We start from the raw sequence: 26,444 nt of genomic DNA on the forward strand, positions 1-26,444 counted from the left end.
TAAGCTATACAAGGTAGATATTATAAAAAGCTATAAGGAGTTTTGGGTAAGACCATGGTCTGGTGTCAAGAAGTACCTGGAAGCCAGTTTTGTGTTGCTCTCTCTTAAGAGTCCACGGTTCCCTCTCTGATTCCTTAAAATTCAAGTGAAAGTCTTGCTGAAGGTGCTTATAAAACTTGAGTCCAAGGTCTCTGAGCAGCCTTTGGGGGCTCTGGGGTGATGTCAGGAATACAGGGCACTCAGGCAGAGGGTCTGAGGTTCACTGAAGAGCCAAAATGCCCCCTGTGCAAATGCTTATTCCTTAGGACTTCTACTTATGAAATGTATACCTAATATTTTAATCTTAATCGTGTGTGAGTAAGGATCTTAGGGACTGCTGAATTCTCAGGCAAGAACAAAGCTATTTAAAAACTGGCTGAAAGTAAGGCAAGTTCAAGGCGTTTTTAAGGTCACTGGAAGAATATGCAATAAAAAGTTCTTAAAAAAATTTTTTTTTGCACTAAAAAAATCGAATGGGGGATTAAGAAGCATTCGGATACTTTAATTTTACCTAGGCAGGCTTATTCATCAGCAAAATGTTTCCAGAAGACTACATCGAGTTAATAGTTTGTTATGAAAATAGGAAGAGATAAAGCAACTCACTTTTCCATCCTTAGATGTGCCTGCGACTTGTCCCGTTGCTATTGTGATCCTGTCAGGGTGGACCGCTAGGCTAAAAAGAGGATATTTATAAAACAGCCACTCTTTAAAGATAAGCTTTACTTCCCTCTTGGCCAAATAGAATCTAGTCAAAAATTTAATATAAAAGAACTATACGGTACTTGACTTCTCACGGACTGAGACTCACGATGAATTCTCCCGAGCACCCCAACAAACCTGGGCCATTAGCGCCTATTTCATTCCATCCTTTCTGGAGAACTTCCCGACTCAAGGAGAAAGCATCCTTTGCTTGGAGCATACCATGCCTACTACAGCAGCCTTTATTAAATATGTTAAATGGCAAAAATATCTTTTTCCAACAGGATTTTTAGAATTGACCAGGGATCTAGGACAAGTAGATATAGGGAAAGACACCCGTTCCACCTCCCGTCCTTCCAAGATACATAAAGCCCCCATCAAAAACTATGCGTGAGTTATGAATGAATGAAAAAGGAGTGAATTAAACCAAACCCAGTCAGAAGCATGAACATTTTAATTTTGTTTTATTTTTTAAAATAAGGACCCAGATCAGAAGCTATTAGCATGCTTCGAAGACCTCCAGACAGGGGTCTATGGGAACTATTCATCTGGGTGATACAGTAGGTTAAGATGATGTGTTTGAAGGGTAGAAAACTAAACTAGCCTAGTCTTAGAGAGCCAGCAGCTGGCAGGCCACCAGCTACGGACAACCCAGAACGTAAGGAGAGCTTTTCTGAAAGATCCTGTTCTCTCAGAGCCCTTTTCTTTAGTTGTAGCTCAACCCTGACATCCTTTCGCAGACGTACTTCCACGAGGGGGAGGACTCACCACTTCACGTCGTCATTGTGGCCGGTGTAGTGCCTCTGCAGCTGCTCCTCCACGTTGTACAGCACCACCACGGAAGCGATGAAGTACACCGTCTCCCCCGTCGGAAGCAGGTACAGATTGTTCCGGCAATCACGACCCCGGTACCCATAGCTTGGTGTGTGTCAAGATAAACTTTATTTCCTTAAGAGCGGACAGAACACTGGCTTTGTTCAGCGGGAACAGACAATACAATTCCACAAGACTATTATCATCAATTTCTCTCATTTAAATAAATGAAATCATAAATACTCCGAGCCAAATACACGCGACCCTCAACAGGCAGGCAACAGAGTTGGGAACGGTCATTGAGTTGAGGTGAAGACATATTCTTATAAGACAGGGCTTTGTTCGTAGAAGTTATGTATTATATTCTGAAAGCTGAATTTTTCAGCTTGATCAAAAATGTGACTTATTGGGGCACCTGGGTGGCTCCGTGGTCGAGCGTCTGCCTTTGGCCCAGGGCGTGATCCCGGGGTCCTGGGATCAAGTCCCGCATTGGGCTCCCTGCAGGGAGCCTGCTTCTCCCTCTGCCTGTGTCTCTGCCTCTCTCTCTCTCTCTCTCTGTCTCTCATGAATAAATAAAATCTTTTTTTAAAAAGTGACTTATTTTAGTTACCAATGGTAACTGGATCGGACATTTGTGAAGTCACCAGGAAGAGAACTACTTTGAATTTAGCCAATCAATCATAGACCTTGGGAGCAACAGTCAGGGCCATATTTCTTTATGAATTGTTTGGATTTTACGTGGATGCCTGTCTTTTTCACAACTAGTCTGCCTTTATATTTTTTGTCAAAGGGGCAACCTGGCTGACTCAGTTGGTGGAGTGTGCGACTCTGTGTTGGGGTTGAAAGTTCAAGCCTCACATTGGGTGTAGAGGTGAACTTAAAAATAAAATCTTCTAAAAAACTAAATTTTGCCAAGCTGGTTTTCTGAAAGGCCTGCTATCTAACCAGCTTGACACTAAAATTAAAATCACCTGGACACTGTATTTTGACACTTCACAAGAATGTTGGAATATTTTGCTCCAGAATTTTTCTCTTTCCTTTCTGTTGCCTTCCTTGTGTAGCTCTAGGTATCATACCACCCGCTCAGATCTACTTCATTATCACAAGGTCTGCAGTGTACTCTTCTTCCTGCTGGAGTGTTGGGTCTTTCACGGAAGAGGGTTGACTCTGGGAGCAGGAGAGAAGCAGGGCCAGCTGGCTGCCATCTCTCCACCGCCTATCCCATCCCGCTGTCATCCATCCACTTGGGGGGCTGATGTCTCACCACTACTCTGTGGCTTCACAAGAGGACTGGCTCTGGTTCTAGAATCATTGCTGGGAAATTATTCGACTCCCTATGACGGGCTGTGGCATTTGTAGCTCTTTTGGAAAACAAAATAGTTCTGAAAATGTTAAGTGACTGAATTATCTCAACTACTAAGCAGTGTGAGGTCAAAAGAACTATTCAAAAAAAAAAAAAAAAAAACAACCCGAAAACTGAAAAACAAAAAACCAAACCAAAACAAAAAAGCCCCTGAACTTTGACATTCCTTATATTTTAAAGTATTTTTAAAAATAAATTTTAAGATACTGGTAACTGACTTGTATTGGCCTTAGTTATTGAGTGAATCTTCCTTTTTATTGTAATCTAGGGGCTAAAACTTTTATTTAGATCTTTTCTCTTACATTATAAAAGTACTTGTAACAGGTGCAAACAAGACTCCCACATACATATGTAAAGGATAAAAAACTTCGATCCTCCTTGCCACAACCATCCCCAGCTCCTTGGAGATAATGACCTCTGTTAAGACTTTGGCATATATACTTTCAAACTCTGCAAACTATTTTGGAAGCAAAACATCACTGGAACTTGGATGTGAAAAACTAATCTAACAAAAGTCCCATTTATCTGAAGTAAGCTCCACTGTTTTACATCTTCAAAAATACGAATAGAGAGTAGGCTGGAAAAAAATGTGTTTTGAATAATGATTTCCAGCTATGATTTAACCTAAAATTTAAACTCTTAGTGACTTAAAGAAGAACTGAATCACTTCAATTACATGTGCCAAAATAGATGCATGTAAATGCTTATGATACCTGAGTCTGAAAATATAAAAAATACATTTTGTGAGAGAAATTCAGGCGCAGATGATAATACTACAAAATTCCCAAAGAGTATGATGCCATCATTTCAAATAGTAATTATTCCAACTGAAATGACAACAGCATTGATTTAAAACAGCTTCTTCGAACTTATTTTCGGGGCTTGGCAGCAAACTGTTACTTAAAAAAAATTTGTTTGAGGGTGGGACACCTGGGTGGCTCAGCAGTTGAGCGTCTGCCTTTGGCTCACGGTGTGATCCTAGGGTCTGGGGATGAGTCTTGCATTGGGCTCCCTGGAGGGAGCCTGCTACTCCCTCTGCCCATGTCTCTGCCTCTCTCATGAACAAATAAATAAAATCTTTAAAAAAAAAATTGTTTGAGAGTGAAGAAAGGAATCTTGCTCTTTGTCTTAAAATCTGTATGGACTGGAAGGCGGCCTCTGCAGGCTTCCTCTAAAGTAAAATAAACAGAATAAAATAAAGTAAAATTAAATCAGGAAAAATAGGAGTAAAAAATTAAAAAACCCCAACACTTCATACACCCTTTTTCATAGGCTCTACTTGTTTATTTCAAGTTTTTGTCCTTGAAGCTCATTCACTTTTCCAAATCTCATAGTATAAAGGCTCCAGGAGCTTTATCTTAGGATCATTAGTCATTGGGCTGACTAGGATTTCTGTGGCTTTGATTTGGGGCAAGAGGGAGTTTTTTCTTAAAGTAGCATTCTATCTAGAAAAAAATTATTTTAAAAGTAGCATTCTATCTATGGCACGTGTTGATTTTTTTTATGCCTTCACTATACTCCCTTCATTTAGTACTGGGGTATTCCTGATGTTACTCCTTCAATTAGTCTCCCAAGGCTAGCTGAGCCCCCACTTGGTTTGAGGGGGGGTGCCTGTCCTTCCTTCCAGGGTGTCTATCACTCTGTCTGGGGGTAAGAACCTCCAGCCAGCACAGTGTAGTTCAGTTTTTGATATATTCATTTTCCTAAGTTTGTAAGTTTGGTGTAAGTTGCATTTCCACGGTTTCTAGGTAAACAGGTAGAGCTCCTGGCTGTTCCATCTACCCTGCAGAGCTGACTAAGCATATGACAGCTACTGGTAAAAATAATCAGTTCTTTCCATTTCATGAGAATCCTTAACTCTGTCCATTCGTGATTGTTTTCGATAGGCTTGCTTTTCCATTAGTTTTTAACTACATTTATTCTGTTGGAAAGATTAAAATTCAGGCCAGAGAGTCATGCATTTTCCCACAACTCTCTAAAAAAACAAAACAGGAAAAAAAAAATAAATAAATAATAAAAAAACAAAACAGGGACGCCTGTTTTTGTGGCTCAGTTGGGATGCCCGGGTGGCTCAGTGGTTGAGCACCTCCCTTCAGCCCAGGGCGTGATCCTGGGGTCCTGGGATCCAGTCCCACACTGGGCTCCCTGCAGGGAGCCTGCTTCTCCCTCTGCCTGTGACTCTGCCTCTCTCTCTGTGTCTCTCATGAATAAATAAATAAAATCTTTAAAAAAAAATTAAACAAAAACAAACCCAAAAACTATCCAGCATATTTGTATTTTCTTTTTTTTTTTATATATTTGTATTTTCTTTTCAGGAAAGTAATGTAGATGTATTTGAGCAAAAACTATAATCATTCAGGAATAAGTCAGTGTCCCCCACAATCAGCTGCCCTCATGGAGCCCCTCCTCTGCCAAGACACTGTACTGCATGCTAACACATGGCCTGTTTTGTTAATTTTTTTTAAAGTGAGAATAGAATATTTTGTTCTTTGAAAAAAAGCTTAAGAGAACTTGGAGTGCCTTGGTGGCTCAGTGTAGGTTAAGTGCCTGACTCTTGATTTCCACTCAGGTCATGATCTCAGGGTTGTGAGATCCAGCACTGCATTGGGCTCTATACTCAGCATAGAATCTGCTAGAGGTTCTCCCTCTGCCCCTTCCCCACTCCCCCTCTCAATAAATAAATAAATAAATAAATAAATAAATAAATAAATAAAAGCTGAAGAGAACTTAAGTTTTATGAATTTCTACAGTTAAACTTTAAGCTCGGAGCATGAACCAACTTAAACCTCGTGACAGGTCCAGCCAGTGAATAAAGGATACACCCATTCCAGCTTAAGTCTCTTGGTTGGTAGTTCTACTTTTGCTTCCAAATTGTAAGAGTCCACTTGATCTTTGGGCATGTACATGGTAACAGGGCGTCCACGAAGAAACATTTTTACATATCCTTCTTCTACAAAAAGAACAAAGATATTAGTAAGACACCTCAGTGCCCAGTACATCTGAAAACAAATGTTATCTTCTCGTTAGCCTTTTAATGTAAAAGGGAGAAAATTTTTCCCTTCGTGTGATTTCTAATTAACATGTTAGGGACAAAGAACTGAAACATAAAATTAAAGAGTTTAAAACAAAAGTTTTCACCCTGTTTACTTTTGACATGCTGCTGCTTACTTAAGTACGTGAAATCTAGAAGAGATTGTAAAAGGCAAGAGGGAACTAGATTCCATTATTTTTCCACGAGAGACTTGGTGCTTACATTTTCTTTATCATCAGGAGGGGGAAAAATGCCACCTCAAGAAATTACAACTAACACAAGGAAGCCACTAAAATTTTTTATTGACTTCAATGTATATACAATTTCAGTATCAAACTTCATAAGATATCTTTCAATATTTAAATTGGTTTGTTATATTGCAATGTAGAAATGTATCTTTATGTATCTTTTTAGAGTGGACACATTTTTTTGAGTGCAAAGAACATAAAATTGGCCAAAGTACATGCTAGGTTGCACACAAGAAGGAAAATGCTCAAAGAAAAGCTAGAGAGAAAATAAAAGAACAATTAGAGGCATTGTGAAATAGAACCTTCTAGAACAAACTTTTTTTTATAATAAAATAACTTCTGATGTGTCAAGAAATTACGGGGCAAGAGTCAAACCCAGTAATACGTTGACATGGGACAAGTGTGGTTTTAAAAAGAAATAAGTTGGGGTCTTCTGCTGGCTTTCAGGGTATAATAAGACCAGAGAAAATGTCTTGTGAGTTCCTGATGAATTAATTCTGTTAGAACTCACTGCAGATCAAAGGATCAGGCCTTCGCGGCAGTTAAATCAGGCAGTTGGAACCAGCCAGAGCAGCACATAACTCAACAGAAAGATCATCCACAGAGAGGAAACTGGTGAGAAGTCACGGAGTCATTACACTGCCATAAACACCACATTTACAAATTAGTTTTGTAAGTCTTGTTCCTGAGGATCCTCAAACAATGCCACATGCGGTATCACCTAAATTAAGAGGCCATCCCGGTTTTATGTTACTGTGTGCGTGCACTTCTGGCCTTGCATGCATGCGTGTGATGCACTCTCCACTCTGCATAGCAAGTCTGATTTTTTAATAAGATCCCACACATGCTCATCCTGCAGACAGTGCGCCGGACGCTGTGCTCCATGGACCCTCCCTGAGGATGCTGCCACCAGGCTCTGTCTTCCCCAGATCCGCAGGGACCAGCCCGTCACAGGTCCCGGCACCCCAGGCTCTCCTACTGCCCTCCTTCAGCATCATACACCGGCTGCCAAACCCATCAAGGCCCAAAGTGGATCTCACCACGTCCTTCCTCCACGCAAAATCCTTTTCCCCCTGTCTTACCTGCTAGATCCAAACATCTAGCACCTGTCTCCTCCCCTCTAAGTAACCTCGTGGCTGCAAGCACCCCACCTGCATCCTCCTGCCGGGCCAGATGTGCTCCTACTATCTCCCACTGGGCCTCTGCCCTTGCTCTTCTCACCCCAAACCCCTTCCCTTCCTTAATCCCTCACCGAAATCTGGGCTCACCAGACTGTGTGACCCCACCCCTGCAGGACCTAGGGGCACCCCGCAGATGAAAGAAGGGAAAAGAAAGCAGGCAGGAGTGAACACGGAGCTAGACAAGCGATTCCATCAATTCTCTTTGTAGGAGGGGAGGCAGAGAATGTGGATGGGTAACAAAGAGGATATAATGCCATCTCCACTGCACGGCGGAGCCCTCCGTGGCTGCAATGATCAGTGTGCGTGAAACACGGAGTACACTGTAGCCGTGTGCTGGTTAAGTCCTCACAGTGGAGGCTTACTTAGCACAATTCTAAATCACTGACCTAGGCAAAAAAAGGCGCTGAATTTTGCCGTGGCACGGTTTTGCACTGGTAATTCAGACATTCTACATTTAAAATCAAAATGCAGGGGCGCCTGGGTGGCACAGTTGGTGACGCGTCTGACTCATGGTTTTGGCTCAGGTTGTGACCTCAGGGTCGTGGGACCGAGCCCCACATCGGGCTCTAAGCAGTGTCTGCCGGAGATTCTCTCTCTCCCTCTCCCTCTGCCCTTCCCCCTGTGCTCTCTCTTCCTCTCTCTCTTTCTCAAATAAATAAGTCTTTAAAAATATTTTAAAAATAAAATCAAAACACAGCAAGGGAAGCAATGGTATTTTCCAGGCGTGTTAGGACAGCAGCTCGCAGCCGCCAACCCGAGGGCGCGGAGGGAGAGGCCAGTAGCGGTGCAGGACACCAGGTCAAGCAGTGGGACATCCAGGGCTGCCCTATAGCTCTCTTAAGGTTTATTCAGATTTTTCAAAGTTCCTGCAATCAGCCAATAATGAAGCCAGATTGAATGTAGCAGCTACTTATTAAAACCCATCCAAGTCAATGCGCAGGAATGCTTTTAACTTTAAGTCCGAGTGGCTCGTGTGCCCAAAACATTTTCATACGAGGAGATTATGTGCTTGCCTGTATGAAAAAAGTTTCTGCAGCCTGGGTAGCAGCTTTGCTCAGAGAGCTATGAGGTTTCAGAAATGCCGCCTACCTTTGCAGTGTGTCACCCGGCGTTTCCCTTGTGATTTCGGAGACAGGGACAGAAGCGCTAGATAAAGAGATGGCAAGAACTGCAAGAGGGACCGGCCTGCCCGCTCGCTGGGGAGCAGCTCTCGCCGGGGAGCAGCTCCCGCCGGGGAGCAGCTAGCTCTCAGTCGGAGAGGCCGCCCCGCCCCCGGCAGGAGAACCTGCCTGAGGTGCAGGGGTTCGGGGTTCCGACCAGTGTGCTCAACACCTGGCTCTGCAGGCTTAGGGCAACCACATTTTCAGCACATGACCTCATGCTTCCCGAAAATGAAATGAATACTAAAGCACATGCTGAAACCTACGGAACGCTGACTTTTAGAGAGGTTTCAAATCTGAATCGAAGGGACAAAACTGAAAAAGTTAAAACTGAATGGATTTACTTAACGGATGCCATACCTGTCAGTGATTTTGCATTTTAAATGCGCTTTTAAATCAGGTTAATATCCTAAAAATAGCATCTACCTTATTATAAAATGTGTTAGAAAAAAAAAAGGTATATGGAAAGGTACCTATGAACTATTAGTTTGCAGTTTAAGAAACCAAAGGCAGAAAACAGAGAAAAAAGCTACTTTTAGACGAAGTTATAACTTAATGCACCAGAAAGCTACCCTTTTGGAGAGCTGCAGATGTTGAGCCAGAAGCCCCACGGGTCAGGAAGGAGTAACAAAGGCAACAGAAGTCTTTTCTTCTAGAAGCTCTGCTTCTGCTCATGTGGTGGCATTTTACTCTTCCTCCTTATTGGCGCATCTCAAATCGTGTTTAAAGGGGGACAGTAGAGGGTCCGGTCTTGATGACCATTTTGCGGCTGGTCTCCGCAATCTGAGCCCCGGCCCCCCGGGGACACAGGCTGGTGGCACTCGACCTGTCAGCCCCACCACGAGGACGGCGCATGTGAAAGGTGACCCCCGGAATAGCTATGCATTTGTCCCTCGAGTCCTGGGGTGAGTGAGGGGCACCCACGCAAAGATGAAATCAGACTTACCAGCGCTGAAGACGGGCTCCTTGGGTTTGCTGTGGAGACGAAACAGAGACAGGTTTAAAGGGAGGCTTGTGGCAGGTGGTTTCACCCCCTTTCGCGTACGGGCTGGTCCCACAGACGCTGCACCGGGGACACTTGTTAATAAGAAAAAACAAACCCACGCAACTGCAAAAAAGGAACAACTGTAAACAAGAAGGTCTAAACGCAGGTGCAAGAGACTAATCCCAGCTTTATCGCCACAACTGGGCCTTTCAGGAGAGCAAGTAGGGGCCTAGCGAAGAAAAACGTGCTTCATCAAGAAGGGAATGGCCACGTCTCAATGTGTAAAGGTTTGCTCTTCTTCCCCAAGCTCTTCTGATGGATTATTTAAAGAATTTATGTAAAATCAGCAAATTCCTGACAGGGGGTCTTCTGGGTAAGAACCCATAGAGCCCAGCTCCTAGCAGGGTGGCTGCTGTGAGGAGAAAAGGAGGACAAAAATAAGGAATATTGGGGTGCAGCCGTCTCATCAGTGCTGTGGGAACCCCACTGAGGATTTTGGCCAGGCTGAGGCCACCCCCTGGATGCATCTGGGAAACCAAACTCCCAAAGCATTCAAGGTCACGCCACTGACCGGCTAAGGTCATCCCAAAGGGGCAGGCTTCCCTGGGATGAGCTCGCAGGAGGAGCCCCTGTCCCCCCACCCAGGGGAGGGAAAGCATGCCTACTACGTCGCACAGCAAGCACCTGTAGGGAGAGGTTACATCTGCCTGCCAGACAAGGTTGGGGGGACTCTCGGGCTGGGCAACAAGCGTGTCCCGTCAAACACAGAGCCAGTACTTGACCCCAAGACTCCAGGGTCCGCCCTGTCTTCCCCGTACTCTCCTGCCTCCTGGGTAACCTCCTGCTTTAGGATACGGAACAAGACAGACACTGTAAATGAAAGCCACTCCCGGGAGAGCCTCTAGAAGCTCACAGATTTGCGTGCGTGCTCATAATTTTTAAAAAGTACCTGGGCAGGGATGCCTGGATGGCTCAGCAGTTTAGCACCTGCCTTGAGCCCAGGGTGTGTTCTTGGAGCCCTGGGATTGGAGTCCCGCATCGGGCTCCCTGCAGGGAGCCTGCTTCTCCCTCTGCCTCTCTTTCTGTGTCTCTCATTAATAAATAAATAAAATCTTAAAAAAAAAAAGTATCTGGGCAGATGCAGTCCTAATGTTACTTTTCTTAAAATACATTGAGAAACACCACCAGTAAGAGTTAGTGGTCATCTGGGGCACCTGGGAGGCTCAGTTGGTTGGGCGGCCGACACTTGATTTCGGCTCAGGTCATGATCTTGGGGTTGTGGGATCGAGCCCCCGTTGGGCTCCATGCTGAGCACAGAGTCTCCTTGAGATGCTCCCTCTCCCTCTGCCTCTCCCTTCACCCTTGCCCTCTCTCTCTCAAATAAAGAACTTCAAAAAAAAAAAAAAAGAATTAGCTATAACCCCACAATATAATATTACCAATGTCCTTCATTCCCAGGTAACTTTATGTAGTACCGGGGCGGGGAATCTGGACTGATGCTTCAGAAGTGCTTTGTGCTCGGCTCAAATGTGTTTTAAGTAGTTGGATCTGTTGCACGGCTCTGACTTTGGTCACTGAAAACTACTCTGAAAACACAGCAGGTGACATGTCTTACACTGGCCTCTGAGGCCCTACTGCCACTGCTCCTGACAACTTTATTTTTCCGTCCGCATGTCCCCTTACTGTCCCCAGTCCCGGAGTCTGGCTGCCCCGGCCCTGGGGCCCCCTCACACGGGCTGAGAGCTCCTGTGTCAGGCGTCTGCCCTAGCTTCCCCTCCTCCTGGACACAGGTCCCACGGCCCCTGTGCGTTGTCTGTGCTTTGAGCCAGTTCCCGGCGAGGCCTCTCTGCTGCTCCACTCTGCAACCTCCTCAGACCTGCCCCCGACACATACCATGCCACGACAGCAGTATTTCTCTCCAGGGCCCCGACCAGCCACATCCTTTCATGCTGTGTCCCTCCAGCAGCAGGTCATTGCCTAGAGAGGGCGGGGACCTCTGCTCTGCTCACTGCTGGGTTCCATCCCTGCAACGGGACACAGCTGCCACCTGGCACCTGGGGAGCCCAGGGTGTGTGTGTGGTTCCCTCAGGTCTCCCAGTGGGGTCCTCAGAGCCCAGCACGCACCACACCTCCAGGGCTGTCAGCTCCCCTGTCCCTTCGGGGGGGTGGCCAGCTCCCGCCTGGCACCCATGCAAGCTGCACTGTGTAGAGAATTTCTCTTGGTGCCCCCGCTCTGTCCCTGGACGACAGCAGCCTGGCATGCCCGCACCTCAGGAGGGTGTCCTTCCGCATGCCTCACCTGCTCCCGATTTGTCACGATCTCACTGAAAGTCTGCAGAAACGTAGGGGTGTGTGCATGTGTGCATGTGTGTGTGTGTGAAGAGTCCCCTGTGCCGGGGGCTCCCAAGATTTCCAAGTGACTGTCCCAGGCCACAGTCAGCTTAATTATTCCAGGAGCTTTCGGCTGCTTTCTTCTGACATGCACCCAGGAAGGCTCCTCTCTTCTTGCAGCCCTGCCCAGGATAAAAGAAACGGGGGGGGGGGGTGTCTCTCCTAAGACAGGCTTGTCACTTTGTGGATTTTAGTTCATCATACGACTTTGCAACCTCAGCTCCAGGGTGGGTTTAAAATAGCTGTGCTCTGATAGCTCACTGTCAGAGCAGGAATGACACTCCTGTGATTGTCTGCGTGGAAGCACAAGTCTTACCTCCGACTTTCACATATGATTAGATTCACAGGCGGGGTGAGGACGTGAGAGGAAAAGTGGAAACGGAAGACTGCAGGGCAAGCCCACTGGTTAGAGGAACATAATGACAGGGGAGCCAGGCAGGGAATCAGAAGACACGAAAGTCATTTATCCATCAGGACTTTGATCATAGAAGTGGAGAGACACAAAAGCCACGAATGCAGGAATAAGCAATCCAGAACCTTTCCTGGACACTGAAAAGAACAATTATGAACTCTGTTCTCAGAAAAAGAGATCCGAGGACAGTGTGAATTCCAAATACAGGAAGGACTTTTGATGCTGAGCTTCTAACATTAGAGGAACCATCAAAGATCTCTAATAAAACACTAGAAATGAGGGCGCCTGGGTGTTTCAGTTGGTTAAACATCTGTCATTTGGCTCAGGTCATGATCCCGGGGTCCTGGGATGGAGCCCCACATTGAGCTCCCTGCTCAGCGAGGAGCCTGCTTCTCCTTTTCCCTCTGCTCATGCTTTCTCCCTCAAATAAATAAATAAAATCTTTATAAAAAATTAAAAAAGAACACTGGAGGCAGCCCCGGTGGTGCAGCAGTTTAGCGCCGCCTGCAGCCCAGGGCGTGATCCTGGAGACCCGGGATCAAGTCCCACATCAGGCTCCCTGCATGGAGCCTGCTTCTCCCTCTGCCTGTGTCTCTGCCTCTCTCTCTCTTTCTGCATCTCTATGAATAAATAAATAAAATCTTTAAAAACTAAAAAATAAAAAAGAACACTGGAGATGGCAGTGTGAGTGTTAATGACTGAAGGTCATGGAGCGAGACACCAGGTCACACTAAAGTATTCAGAGTTCTTGAATTTTGCTCTGAACTACGCATCACATTTTGGATATATTATATTTAGAAAGGATACTATTGTTGTGTTTCATTATTTTAGAAGGCTACATTTTTATAGAAAAAAATAATCTGTTTACTTTCGAATCCATTATTCCCGCCTACATGCCAGCACCATTCCTAAATGGCACCAGAGCACCAGCGAAGAGGGAGTCCCACTCACAGGTGCAAGTCTTACGAGTACAAACCTAGGAAGCGACAGTGAATCTTCCCAACTAGTAACAGAGGGGCAAACCCATGGGAGGTGTAGCGATCACAGTGCTCCAGGATTAGAGACGCTGTGGCCTCTGGTCAAATCCATTAATGGGAGCAGCATGCTGAGCTCCTGTGCTTTCCAAAACTCGCTGTCCATAGATGGAGAGTGGGCCCTTGGAACCCAGTGCTGTTGCGGGGCTGCAAGTTCACTCTGCGTGGGAGGAGGCCACCTGTCCAGTGTTGTGTGGTTTGTGCTGATCAACTGATTCCTAAGTGTGAGCTAAGTGGGAGAGTGTAAGTGTGGCTCCAGGGGGGAAGCTGACTGAACACCAGGACCACAGCGAGGTTTCACTCATCCCTGTCCTAGGGCGAGGCCAGCACACATGTCCCAGACTGTGCCCTGAAGCCCACAAGAGACATAAGCCCAGTGGAGGGAAAGGATCTCCCCTCTGGTGAGCAGACCCTCATTTCCCCTTGGCACCGGGCAGTGGCCGATCCCTCCAAAATGAACAGTGTTGCAGACGGGTATGGTTTCAACTGCTGTTTTGGCAGGAAGAAGATTTGCCGAAAGAGTTTGGCTGTATGTCTCCTTGAGCTGGTTGGCTCAGGAAACGATCTCAAGGACTCTTACAAGCTATACGCAGCACCTGGGGACTCAGGGAAGATGCGAGGCAGCCGAGAGCCTTCGCCAGGCCAGTGGCTGGATCTGGAGGCAGCAGGAGAGAACCAAACAGTTGAGCCAAGGAAAGGCTCTTGTCCTGAGCCGTGAGCTCACAGCCACACCTCAGCTACAACCACCTGAGTCTAAATCGCTGGTTATCGGGGCACCTGGGTGGCTCAGTGGTTGAGACTCTGCTTTTGGCTCAGGTTATGATCCTGGGGCCCTGGGATCGAGTCCCACATGGGGCTTCCCACAGGGAGCCTGCTTCTCCCTCTGCCCATGTCTCTGCCTCTCTCTCTCTCTCTCTCTCTCTCTCTCTGTCTCATGAATAAGTAAATAAAATCTTGAAAAAATAAAAATAAGTTGTGTGTTATCAACTCATCGATAATGTTCACTGTGAACTCTGGGCCCAGGGGTGGTGTACTAATGGAGGTGTACTAGTGGTCGTCTGTCTTTTCATCTGCTGACACTCACCTTGCCCCGGGCAGGCTCGGTGTGTATCAGGAAGGGAGTCTGGTGGGCAACTTGCTCAGACTCCAACTCAACCTGTATTTACTGCGCTCCTCCTCTGCAGCACCATCTGCACTCAGCACTTCCGTATCTGTTACCCAATTTGCTCCATGTGCCTGAAAGGGGGGGCTCAGGTTCTGCGTGCTGCAGGTCTGACACATGTGTGACGTGTGTAACGGGGCAGAGCCAACAGACGTCAAATGCTGTTTGAGGAGAGTTACTTGCTTTTGAAAATGATTAATAATGTCAAGGAGGTCACCATTCCAGAGTCAAATGTGCTATTTCCCTGAAATTTATTCACCTATAAAAACTGTGGCTCTTTTTTTTTTAAACTGTGGCTCTTGACATACATATCATGAGTCCTTTTGAAAAGGATCTCACTTGAAACAACATTTTTACTGGAAACCAAAGTACTTCACCGTGGAAGTAATGATTCTCTATATAAATGCCCTTAAGTGGCTTTCCACTAGAAAGAGGGTCGTTCAGGAAACATCCAGAAGAGCATAGAAGTCACTGGAGACCTCACAAGGGACAAAGATCGCTTCACAGACATTTCCAACCAATACTTCCTGCTTAATGCAGCACAATGAGCCAGATTTTGAAGTCAGCTGGATCTGCATTCAGGTTGGGCAAGTCGCTTTCCCTTTTACTTTCTTTCATCTACAGAATGAGACTAAAACCAGTGCAAGGTACAGGCCAGATCAGATAACGTGTGTCACAGAACGCCCAGCACAAGGTCATTCCTTGATGTCATTTCTTCTTCCTAATTTCACCGACAAGAACCTACACGTACTTCCAGGCTCTCTGCCTACCAGCCTCCTAACGATAACAGCATATCAGCACTTAGTATTTTAACATTTATCTTTTTTTTAATTTTAACATTTATTAAAAGATGAATGACCCCATGGCTTGGAGAGTGAACCATTTTCAGTAACGGGAAGATGCCTAACTTGAGTCGCCTTTACAGTGCCGAAGGCTTTAGAATCTAAAGTGTAGTGTCAAGCCCATCCACCAATAGGTGGTGCTGTTTACATGGTTCTTAAGTGACTGTGGGTTTTTTTTTTTTAATATCTATTCTTTATTTAATTTTTTAAAATTAATATCTATTTAAATATCTATTTAATTATATATCTATCTATCTATTTTTTATTTAATATCTATTCTTTCATTCGTGCCACAAATATTTATTGAACAGCTACTGTGTGCCAGGCCCTGTTCGAAGGGCTAGTGATACAAAGAGTAGTGACAGCCTCTGCCTTCCCAAAGCTCCAGGGAGGGCAAGCACATGTGTGGGCACGTGGCGAGTGGGGAGGGAGTTACAGGTAGAGCGAATGAGCAGGTACAAAGCAATGAGACAGGCAACTCAGACCAAAGGGCCAGGGCAGGCTTCCCGGAGAAAGGGGCACCTGAGCTGGGTCTCAAAGAATTGGCTGGAGTTCCTCCAAATGTATCCAACCATCCATCCCCGCCAAACTGCTCCAGACTCGCACACATGTCACTCAGGAGAAGGCGACAAGCCTCCACTGACTAAGGGCTAGAAGGTGTAACTCATTAAACTATACATTTGCTTGGGTGGGGCAGGAGATATATATACATATATAATTATATATTTATATATATAAATACATATATATAAATATATATACAAAATACATATTTTATTATATATAATACAATATATATGTTATATATAATACAATATGTACAATATATATAATATATAGTATTATATATAATACAATATATATAATTTATATATATTGTACCTGTGCTTTATTTTATAATGCAATAACGTTTTTTTTTCAAAGATTTTTATTTATTTACTTATTTTAGAGAGAGAAAAAAAGAGAGCAGGGGGAGGGACAGGGGGAGACAGAGAATCTCAAGCAGATTCCATGCTGAGCATGGAGCCCAACGTGGGGCTCAATCTCAGGACCCTGAGATCATGACATGAGCTGAAACCAAGAGTTGATGCTTAATTGACTGAGCCACCCAGGTGCCACTATACGATAAAGATTTTTGTAAATATAGTATCTTCTTACTTAGATTTGCATTTTCTTAATTAAGACTGGGTTTGATCACTGGGGTGCTAAGTGTGTGTTGAGTACCTATTGTGTACATTGTTCTGGATGTTGGGCTCATCCGACTGAATCGGAAGAACCTCGTTGGTGCCCGATGGCCACTAAAGTTCATTTGTCTAGATAAACGATGACCCACATCTAAAGGAACATTGTAAGAGTATATTTACTGACATAAAGACATGGCTGTGTAACATGTGAAAAAGAAGGTCACAAATAGATTAAAGTTATACACTACATACACGCAGGACCCTAGAAATAAAGTCTGGCTGGACATGTTAATAACATGTTCTCTGAGGCAAGAGTTTCATTTCCTCTTTTTTGGGCATCTGGATTTCCCAAGACCCACATTACTCGTGTAAAAAATCAATTATCTCAAAGAAAACAATTCTTGCTGGGGTTGGGGAGGTGTGAATATCAGGGCACACGAGAGGATGGGGAGCCAGCAGACGATGGGCCTTTGCACCCAGGCTGAGGACTAAGATTAGGATCACACTGTCAGTGATGCTGAGGTTAAAGAACAAATTTTTTTTTTAAAGGTTTTTTTTTTAAAGATTTTTATTTATTCATGATAGAGAGAGAGAGAGAGAGAGCAAGAGAGAGAGAGAGGGGGGCAGAGACACAGGCAGAGGGAGAAGCAGGCTCCATGCAGGGAGCTGGATGTGGGACTCGATCCTGGGTCTCCAGGATCACACCCTGGGCTGAAGGCGGATGCTCAACCGCTGAGCCACCCAGGCGTCCCTAAAGAACAAATTTGAGCCCTGAGAACCCTTGGAGTGTTGCTGAAAAGACTATTTCATTCAACACTAGAGCTTTAGGAAGGATGGAGCTCAAGAGTCTCCAGCTTAGGGTTCTGGACCCTACAGTCTGGATAAAATGGCTGGTACCTGGCTGGTCCAGGGTGTTCAACACAAAAGAGCATCCAAAGGGGGCATTTTTACATCTTTGTGACTTTGAAGATTTTTTTCACATTTGTTGATTCTTAAGACGGGGAATTTAAGTGTGTGTTCTTCTTCTTCTTTTTAAATTAATAAATATGTGTTCTAACAAGGTTTCCAGCAGAGGGCTGAAGCATTTCCTGTTCTAAAAAAAATGAGCCCATTACAATAACATTTTGATGGAAACAAAGTATCTTATTCCCAAAGTTGATATATGTCACTCTAGTCAGAATTACAAGGAGGGGCCCAGTTTCCTAACTGAAACATTTAATCAGTCTAGCAACATCTAGCATAAACTGTAAGCTAGGTAGTAGCTGTCTTTCTGTCTGACACAAAGCACTTTTTTTTAAATAAAAAAATCCCTACTGGGTTAATACAGTGGCTACGTTAGATAGCATAGGTCATTCATCAGAATGTTACTCTTGACTTCCTATTTAAATTTAAAAAATACTTGATTATGGCACAAATTACTATATAACTATTATTATTTACCATCAATAATACATAGGGTAAATATTACACTGCCGTATATTGCTTTTGTTTTTATAGAAGTTTTGTCAGTGCAAAGATTAAGTGCTGTTGTTACAAGCAAAGTATTTTAAGGTGTTAAGCACTCAAGATAAGAGCCTCCAATGTCACAAAAACGACTGTCAAATCCAGTGACCATTTCCAAAGAATATGAGATGCAGGCGCAGGAAGGCTGAAACTCATAAAAGAACACAGTTTCTACTGAAAGCAAAACATGCCATTATTTTTAAGTAAATTAGTCTATGTCGGAAAATGTGAATGTCGAGGACCTCAAAACCGCTATTATTTTGTGTTTGACATTAAGAATTGTACGTGGTATATGGAGTAGTTTATATCTGCTGTAATTATTATTGAGAATGATATATGCTGATGTGGGAGTGTTTTCCTTGAGCAAGAGGAGGCTTTTTCCAATTTTCGTAGAAGTGCCACATGCGCTAAAGACAGCTCTGCATATGGTGTGCGGTAATGTGAGCTCTGCAGCCAAGAGTCTGCGCTTCACACAAGTTACAGCACCGCCATGTGTGCATGACGTGCTTCTTGCACAAACCGGGACCGATCCAAAGTCACTCCTGTGCTCCGTCTCCCTCGCTTGCATCCTGGCGAGCTCGCCTGGGAATCGTGCACGGCCTGCGGCCCCCGCTCATTCTGATGTGATGTGGACAACTGGGAGGATGTGTAATACTTTATTTCCTCCTCGAGTGCTTCTAGATCTTGCCAAAACTCAGGTTTGTACTCCCAGGACTGCATCACTCACATGAACATCAGCTAATGAACATCAGGCCAGAAAAAAAGACTAGTTGCTTTAGACACCGTGGAACTCCCTTATAAAGCTCAGAGTTTCAGAAAGCCTTGCAAATTATTTTCCTGGGCTCTGCTCACGTCTCGCTTTCTAGCAGCTGCCACCACCATGATGCCCATGATCCGGTGTCAAGCCTTGTGCTGGGTGTTTTCCTACCAGTCAGTTCGCTGATAAGATTCAAGGCGACTGGGCATGTGATCCCTAAGTCATCGAGGTGAGAGCGGAGGCTCGGAGAAGCTCTGTAGCAAAACTGGTTTACAAACCCAGACTTTTCTTTCGCTCAGGAGCCCGTACCCTTTCCATTTTGTCTTGCTGCCCCCAGTAGCCAAACAAGACAAGCTCTGAAAATGAAGGACAGCGCCCTGGAACCATGGGCAGACATCAGAGTGATACAGGAGAGATCACACCGTCTTAGACTACTGAAAACCACGGTGTTTCAAAGAGGGCTATGGCAGGGCCACCTCCCTATACCTTTTCTCTGCACCCTTTAAGTCCTGGACACCGGGCTTTGGTCCTTAGGACTCCAGCTCTGCTTTGGTGCCAGGTCCACACCGCCCTGGAGGGGTGCTGCTCACAGGGGAATGGAGAAGAAGGAAGCAAAGAGTCAGGCAGAGACTGGATCACCAGCTTGACCTTCACTGCTACTGCTTCTCCCCGTCTCAGTTACTCTGCTACCATTCCCACAGAGCCCTCTAGGTATCTGCGAGGACCAGCAGTGACCTACGAGAGAAAGCAAGAACTTTCTTTCTCAGGTGCGTGCAGCTCAACTTGTTTCATGCTACACAGGCCTCAACTTACCCTGGGCCCTTATGAAACGAAGGATTTATTTTTCAATGGACACATTTCGTGACTTGAATTATTTTTAGAGAATGATCAGTAGATTTTCCCCCATCCCTCATTTCCAAATCAAAATGTCCTACTGTGGCATGAAAAACCAAACCAAACCAAACCAAACCAAATCCTCTGCAAATATGTTTTATGGAAAAGTTTACCCAGTACATTTATCAACGCCGTAGGATTTAAAAGATAAAACAGATCTGGAGTTTGCACAATACAGATTCTTTTTGGAAATTCTTAATAAAAATCAGATGTGCACAGAAAGGAGCCAAGTTTTTAAGAACTGCCAAGATCTAGACATTTCAGGCCAACTTCCAGGCTTACCCTAAATTCAGAGAAGCCCCAAGGCCCCGCAGCATGACCCACTTACATTGTACTGCCATCGTAGCCACATGGCTTTATTTCTAAGGTATTATGGTCCAATTAGCATAATCTTCTGATAAGAAGTACTAACAGTCTAAATTAGAAGACAGAAGCCCATGTCAGTGGTCTCTGAGACTGTTAATCGACTGTGGCTCTAACCTGCTACAGATATAAGAGGAGCCTGTATCTTTTCTACAAAAGATATCTTTTAGGAATAGAACTGAAAAAGAACTTAAGCTTCCTTTCAGGACTGAATCAGGGTGGATTTACAAACTTGGAATTTTTACAGCCTGTGGGTTGGAGTCTATTGCTTTATGACTAAGCCTTCTCCTTACATAAACATTTGGGGGGAAGAAAAGCCATGTTTAGCCTGTGAAGCTGAAATTCCTTCCTCAGCCTTGCTCAATAGAGAGAGAGAGTAAAATTAAAACACAATGTTTAAAAAGAGAGAACAGAGGACAACATCAGGTATCTGCCCAAACCGATCTCCTGTCCCCGCACATTCACCGGCGTAAAACAGACCATGGAAACGCCAACAATTAGCTTTCGCTAATAAAAGGTTACTATTAGTTGTGCAGGTGTTTACCATAACCCGTTATAAATTAACCTCAAAGGGAAGATTCAAAATTAGAAGTAAGCATTATTTCCTGAAACCAGAAAGAAATGGCCCTATTTATGGGGTCAGCTCAGTATTAAAAATGGTTTCTGACAAATTGTAAAACTTCAGCCTTTCACCCAGTCAACCTTGGGAAGTACTGTTGACAACGTTCAACAGCCCAATGAAATCAATTTCAAAATGGCAGCAGAATGTACTGGAAGTATAAAGGGTGCCGTACGGAAATTCAGAGTGGCTTCCCAAATTCCATGGATTTGGTGCTAAGCGAATTCTCAGGAACTATTTCTGTCTGTGTCAGGGGGCTGGGATTGCAAGTTATCACCTTCCACTTGGACCAGGATTGGTGGGAACGATGGCCACTGGCCACCACCTGCAATGCTCTCCCTGGGGAGAGCTCGTAGCTCATGTGCATATGGCGGGGTCTTCTGATTCGCCTCCAGGGAATAGAGGTAGCAAAGCATCCGAATAGCAGGACCAGCAGAGAAGATGCCCCTTACCTCTCACTGTTCTTTTTGCCACTGGAGGAACTGCTGGTGGATCCCGTGCGGTTTCGGTTTCCTTTGGAATCCCCGTAGCTTTCCCTTCGGCCGCCAGGAGATACTCGCTCGGAGGAGCTGGTCCTCTTGATGGTACTACAGCGAGATGTAAATGACAGTGAAATTCTCAACAGAGTGATTTTATTTTATTTTACTGCTGAGTATAAAAATACATTACGGAGGACATCATACTTCCACATGGATATGGAAGAGATTGGCTCTACGTTCCTAATATAGAATGTCTGTCGTTCTCCGTCTCTGTGTGTACGTCCGTATGTGTTCCTAACTGCAGAATGTCACTTGGGACCAACACCTCTGCTAGTTGCCTTTGGAACTGCGGCAATTGGTACAGTTCAAAGTCACAGCAGAACCTGAGAGGGAAGATCTCCAACCACCCCATCTTAGAGACTCCAGCGGCTTCACAGGAAATATCCTGCCCTGGAGCGGGCTCCAGTCTCAAACAGTGGTGTTTAACCCGGGGTGACGCCCCCAGAGGACATCTGGTGACATCTGGAGACACTTTTGATTGGCACCGCTGGGGGCAGGGGGCTGCTCCTGGCATCCAGTGGGTAGAGAGGATCCAGGGATGCTGCTAATTATCCTACAACTCCCAGGATACCCTCACAACAGAGAACAATCCAGCCCCCAGAGTCAGTAGTGCTGAAATTGAGGAACTCTGGCCTAAAACTCTGGCCTAAACTCTGTCCCACACATGGGACAAATGCACACAGGACGCCACTGGTGATGACAGCAACATTCCACCCCAGGTACTATGCCTCTGTTTGGAGGTAGCGCCCATACTTGCATGGGGAACTACCAGGGGGAACTAGACTGGTTGGGGGCCTGGGGGCAGTGTCTGGGAAGGCTTCCTGAAGACTGTGAGTGTCTGGGAGAGATGAAATGAATGGCTTGAGGGTGTTGTGATTACACGGTAGGGAAGAGACTGTTCTAGGAAGAAGGATGGCCCATGCGGCATTAGGGGTGAGTGAGCCAGGGCAGGGGCTGCAGGTACACTGTGCCGCTCCTGGACTATGTACGTGTATTACAGGCAGCCCTGCTACGTTTTATCCTCCTCGCTAGGCCATACATTCCTTGGGACCCTCTCTCATTGATCATTCTTAGGTACTTTGAGAGCCTGGTAAAGAAGCGTGATACTTATTCAATGAAAAAGATACTTATTCCATGAAGCAGTAAACGAGAATGTCACACTGTGCAGCTGTCACAGGAAGGGATACGAGGTGCTCTAAGGTAGCACCTGCTCTGTAAGAAGGAAGGAGAGGGCAGGCTGGTGGCGCCAGTCCCAGGCTGGGGCTGTGGGTGGAGGGCCTGCCCTGGGGGCGTGGGAAGGGGCGGCAGAGAAGGCTGGAGAGGCGGGAGGAGGAAGCCAGGAGAGAGGGGCCGAAGGTGGGAAGAAGTGGGGTGTGGGCAGCGCAGGGGGTGCAGGAGAGGATGGGAATGAGAGAGGAGTGCCCGGAGCACGGCCCCAGGGAGGGTGCAGGTCAGACCACACTTCAGCCAGGAGGACACGGGAGCCGAGGGACCTGAGACCAAGGCTCTGCTCCTGGGAGGAGTGGGGTGGTCGGAGCCTCCCCTCCCTTCTAATGACACAGAGTAGCCCCCACTCACTCTCCTTCCCCATCCTCGCCCCCATCCCTCGGGCCGGCTTCAGCCCCTTTCCCTTGGAACCACCCATCAAAGAGTCTCTTAGCATGTTTTTAAAAACCGAATGGTGTATCAGCTTTTGAAAAACCCTCTCGCGCTCTGGGTGAGCGAACACAAATAAAGTGACCATGATCGTGATGACAGGAACATGCTTTCTGCACAGGCTTTTCGGTAGCTGAGGAAGCTCTGGCTTTACAGCACCAGGACCTCACAACCGGGATCTGGACGGGCATGCCTTAAGGTCAGAACGTGCATTTTTAGAACGCTCAATTTGGGGACAAGGAAATTACAGATCTTAGGAGAGCACTGCATTTCGGAAATTTGGGACTGAGGTCTAAAAATGATAGAAAGCTTTGTGCTTAAAGTCCAACCTCTTCCAGAGACGAGAAACGGCATGCTGGTTTAATTTCGTGGGCTCTTTCCCTGCCAAGCATCCAGTGTGGGGCCCGGAGGCGCGCTGCCTGGCCCCTGGCGGCCCCCTGGGAAAGGAGCGGCCGCCGGCCCAGAGCGTCACCCACACCGTATCCCTTAGGGAAGTTCATGGCAAGTTCACAGCAACTTAGAGACTTGTATTAAACACTCGAACAGAGCAGAAAAACCCTGACTGCTAATCAGTTATACCCGACATGAACCGACTTTTCTAATAACGCTGAGCTTGGCGGCTGGAAGAGCTACCAGGGGAAACCAGTGATGGAAACATGGAAGTAGCAGGTGGCAGTGATGGGCCACAGATGCTAAGAACTTCATGGCTGGCATCTGTTATTCAATCTAGTCCCCTGAAAAACATTGTTATTGCCCTTATACAGATGAGGACACAAATCCAGGATGCAGCAGCTAGTCTGGGGTTACTTCGCTTCTTGTTCTCTCTGCTGGGCCTCCCACTCAGGACCGCGTACAGTTCATGAGACACCCACGGGCGCGGGTTTGAGGGCCTGCTGAATGTCTAAAAATTCAACAAACATCAATATTTAATATGGTTACAGGATGTGAGGCTCGACCAACTGAAGAGCTTTACACTGGGTGTTTACAGAACCTACTGCTCCTGGGCTGGAAAATAAATCTAAGTACCCCTCACCTGTGTGCCCATCTATTTAGTCTGTATGCAGCCAGGAGACTCACAGACCTATGTAGCCTACGTGTAAGAGGCCCAGAGACAAAGTGGAATAAACCGAGAGCGACAACAAAAGGGTGGAGAAATATTTTGGTAAGCTTCAATAAACAATAGAACACACACCACACATCAAAATGGAAAATGTTTCCGTCTGCATCCACAGACTTGGGATATAGCTCTTCCCAGATATTTGTCATTTGCACATTTGCATTAAAATGTTAAGCTTTTTTTTTTTTTAAAAAAAGTACTACTGTTGTGTACACAGAAAAAAAAAACAAGATATTTCCTTTTGAGAGCCAAAAGCTCTTATGAATTAAAGAGGATTTACCAAGACTCAAAGTGAAGGACACAAAATAAAGCTTGAAGACCAGACATTCACAGGATCAAGGGCAGCTGGAAGGAGTAATACTGTATACTCACTGCGAGAAGCCTCCTTCAATAACCAGCAGGGAATATCAAAGAAGTTATGTTCCCTCTGGACAGCAAGGGAAAAATACTGCTCTTCATTTTGAAAGTGGTGGAAGAACTGGTTTTTGTGAGACCATATAGAAATGGAGTACATTTTTTAGCACTTACAGCAAGGAAAATATTTTTGGCGTAGAAATGCACGGACACCATCACCTCTTCTTTTCCCTTCTGGTCTCTACCCCCACTCCCAAAGCAAGAACCTTCTCAGTTCTGAAAATACAATGGTTCTTTACACTACATTACATACCCATCCAATGGTTTTTACCAATTTAAACTAAATTTTAGACATAATACCATTTCTGCAAGGGTGACTGGTGGCAAGCTGTCTTCTTACAGTTAGATAGTAACTCTAAACAGAATAAGCTACAAGTATGTCTTTTTTCATCACGTGATTTGGAATCAAGGATCGGTTTTCCAAAATTTTGCAAGAAGAGCCTAAACTTTTACAATTGAAAAAAACTCAAATCCGACAGGTAGCTCTTGTGTATGTACAACCAGAGATTTTCTGATGATGTCTTCTGTAGTGACAGTCGGGGCGATGACACTTGATTAAAACAATGATCCACTCAACAAATACGTATTAGGCATTGACCGTACACTGGGTGCTGCGCTCAGCACTCGTGAGTCCACATGGGACCAGGACCGATCTGGTGCTTGTCCTTAAGTTACAACTCTCGCAGGAGATCACTCACTTCAGTGATTACAAAATGCTCTTATCTCCCTCTCTTCCGCTGTATCTTTGTGGCAGAAACCGAGTGATTTTCTAGGGAAGCTGCTGATCTTAGAGAATCTGACATCTTCAGAACAAGTTTTTCTTCTACCATGTGAAGCCAGCTACCTGAGCCCAGAGGGGTGACTGCATCACTTGGACAAAGGGATAGGTCCCAAACCATCTTCCTCTGTTCAAAGGCATAAAACTTCCATCTCTATTTTGCTACAGAAACAGACTCGAAATGTGAGTTTAGCGCCTACATTTCAATGGATCGGAACGGTAAGGAAATATATCAGAAGTAATACTAATAAAAACCCCAGAAAATCAGATTTCACTTTTCTACTTTTGAAATTGTGTGTGGGTCCAGTACTGAGCGGTGCGTTTCCAAATGGGTATTTCTAACAAGTATAACCATTTTTCCAAAGGACTGTCAGCTGTTGTTTTGGAAGTGATAGATGTTTTCCACCCTATCTTACACTTGGAACAGAGCTTTTTTTTTTTTTTTTAAATAATGCTCTGTTTTGTACCAGTTTTGTTCTTTTGATCTCTCTTCTCACAGCTCTGCCCTATTGTAAACCTCTACTTAGGAGCAGAAAGAATGAGTGATTGTCCTTGTTTTGAGCCAGTGGAAATGTTATTCTATTGTCAGCTTCAGCATCCCCACTGAGCAAGGTATGACCTACAATGTCTTCCCCGGATTTTCTGCCTTTTTTCCTTTGACTAATGGAAACAAAGCTTTTCCCAAGGATTCCAAATCAAGCCCCCAATCGAAGTCTTAATTGGCAACACAAAGCACCGCCGCTGGGCGCTGGACAATTTCCAAAGGAGATTTTGTTCTTAAGCACTAGGCTGAAAAAACCCCAGAGAAAAGAAAACAAACATATACCCATCCGCACACTGCAGATGCCCCAACTTGGTTAATTTGGAACTCTGATTACAGAAAAATTCCCGCGTGATTGTAAACATATTTGAAATGTCCTGGAAGCAATTTTAATCCTAATATTCAGAATGCCCAGCATGCTTCTTGCTCTTTTCAGAATTCTCTCCTAATGAGAGATCTATAGGAACTTGACCACAGAAGAATAATTAGATGCTACTGTTTGGGTTTCCAACGTCCAAGTGGATGGGAACTCATATCCATAGAAGCCCATAAAAGCCAGAGAAAATAAATGAATCGCTTATATTCTTCCCTGAAAACCAAGAGTCTTGGACAGTCAATCTAGAAAACCATGCATTTCTGGTTGGCTGCTTGACAACAGTTTATCAGATAAACCAAATTGATTATTCTGCAAATTAAAGAAGCGTCTACAGAGGCCTTAG

At 45.1% G+C, this 26,444-nt stretch overlaps 1 protein-coding gene across 4 annotated transcripts in view; it reads right to left on the reverse strand.

Moving 5' to 3' along the window:
* Window positions 1-26,444, reverse strand: part of EML1 (EMAP like 1) — a 185,314-nt gene that overhangs the window by 28,462 nt on the left and 130,408 nt on the right. For 2 of the 4 annotated variants that reach the window (XM_055304152.1, XM_055304154.1), the window contains exons 4-9: window positions 21,133-21,267; window positions 9,481-9,509; window positions 8,464-8,520; window positions 5,735-5,864; window positions 1,507-1,656; window positions 643-712 (exon numbers count right to left, since the gene is read on the reverse strand). In XM_055304152.1, coding sequence (XP_055160127.1) covers window positions 643-712; window positions 1,507-1,656; window positions 5,735-5,864; window positions 8,464-8,520; window positions 9,481-9,509; window positions 21,133-21,267 — 571 coding nt within the window. The remainder of the gene's footprint in view (window positions 1-642; window positions 713-1,506; window positions 1,657-5,734; window positions 5,865-8,463; window positions 8,521-9,480; window positions 9,510-21,132; window positions 21,268-26,444) is intronic. The other 2 variants (XM_055304153.1, XM_055304155.1) reach the window with 1 other exon arrangement.

Source organism: Nyctereutes procyonoides, unplaced genomic scaffold, assembly GCF_905146905.1.
Source record: "Nyctereutes procyonoides isolate TBG_1078 unplaced genomic scaffold, NYPRO_anot_genome, whole genome shotgun sequence".
Lineage (NCBI taxonomy): Eukaryota > Metazoa > Chordata > Mammalia > Carnivora > Canidae > Nyctereutes > Nyctereutes procyonoides.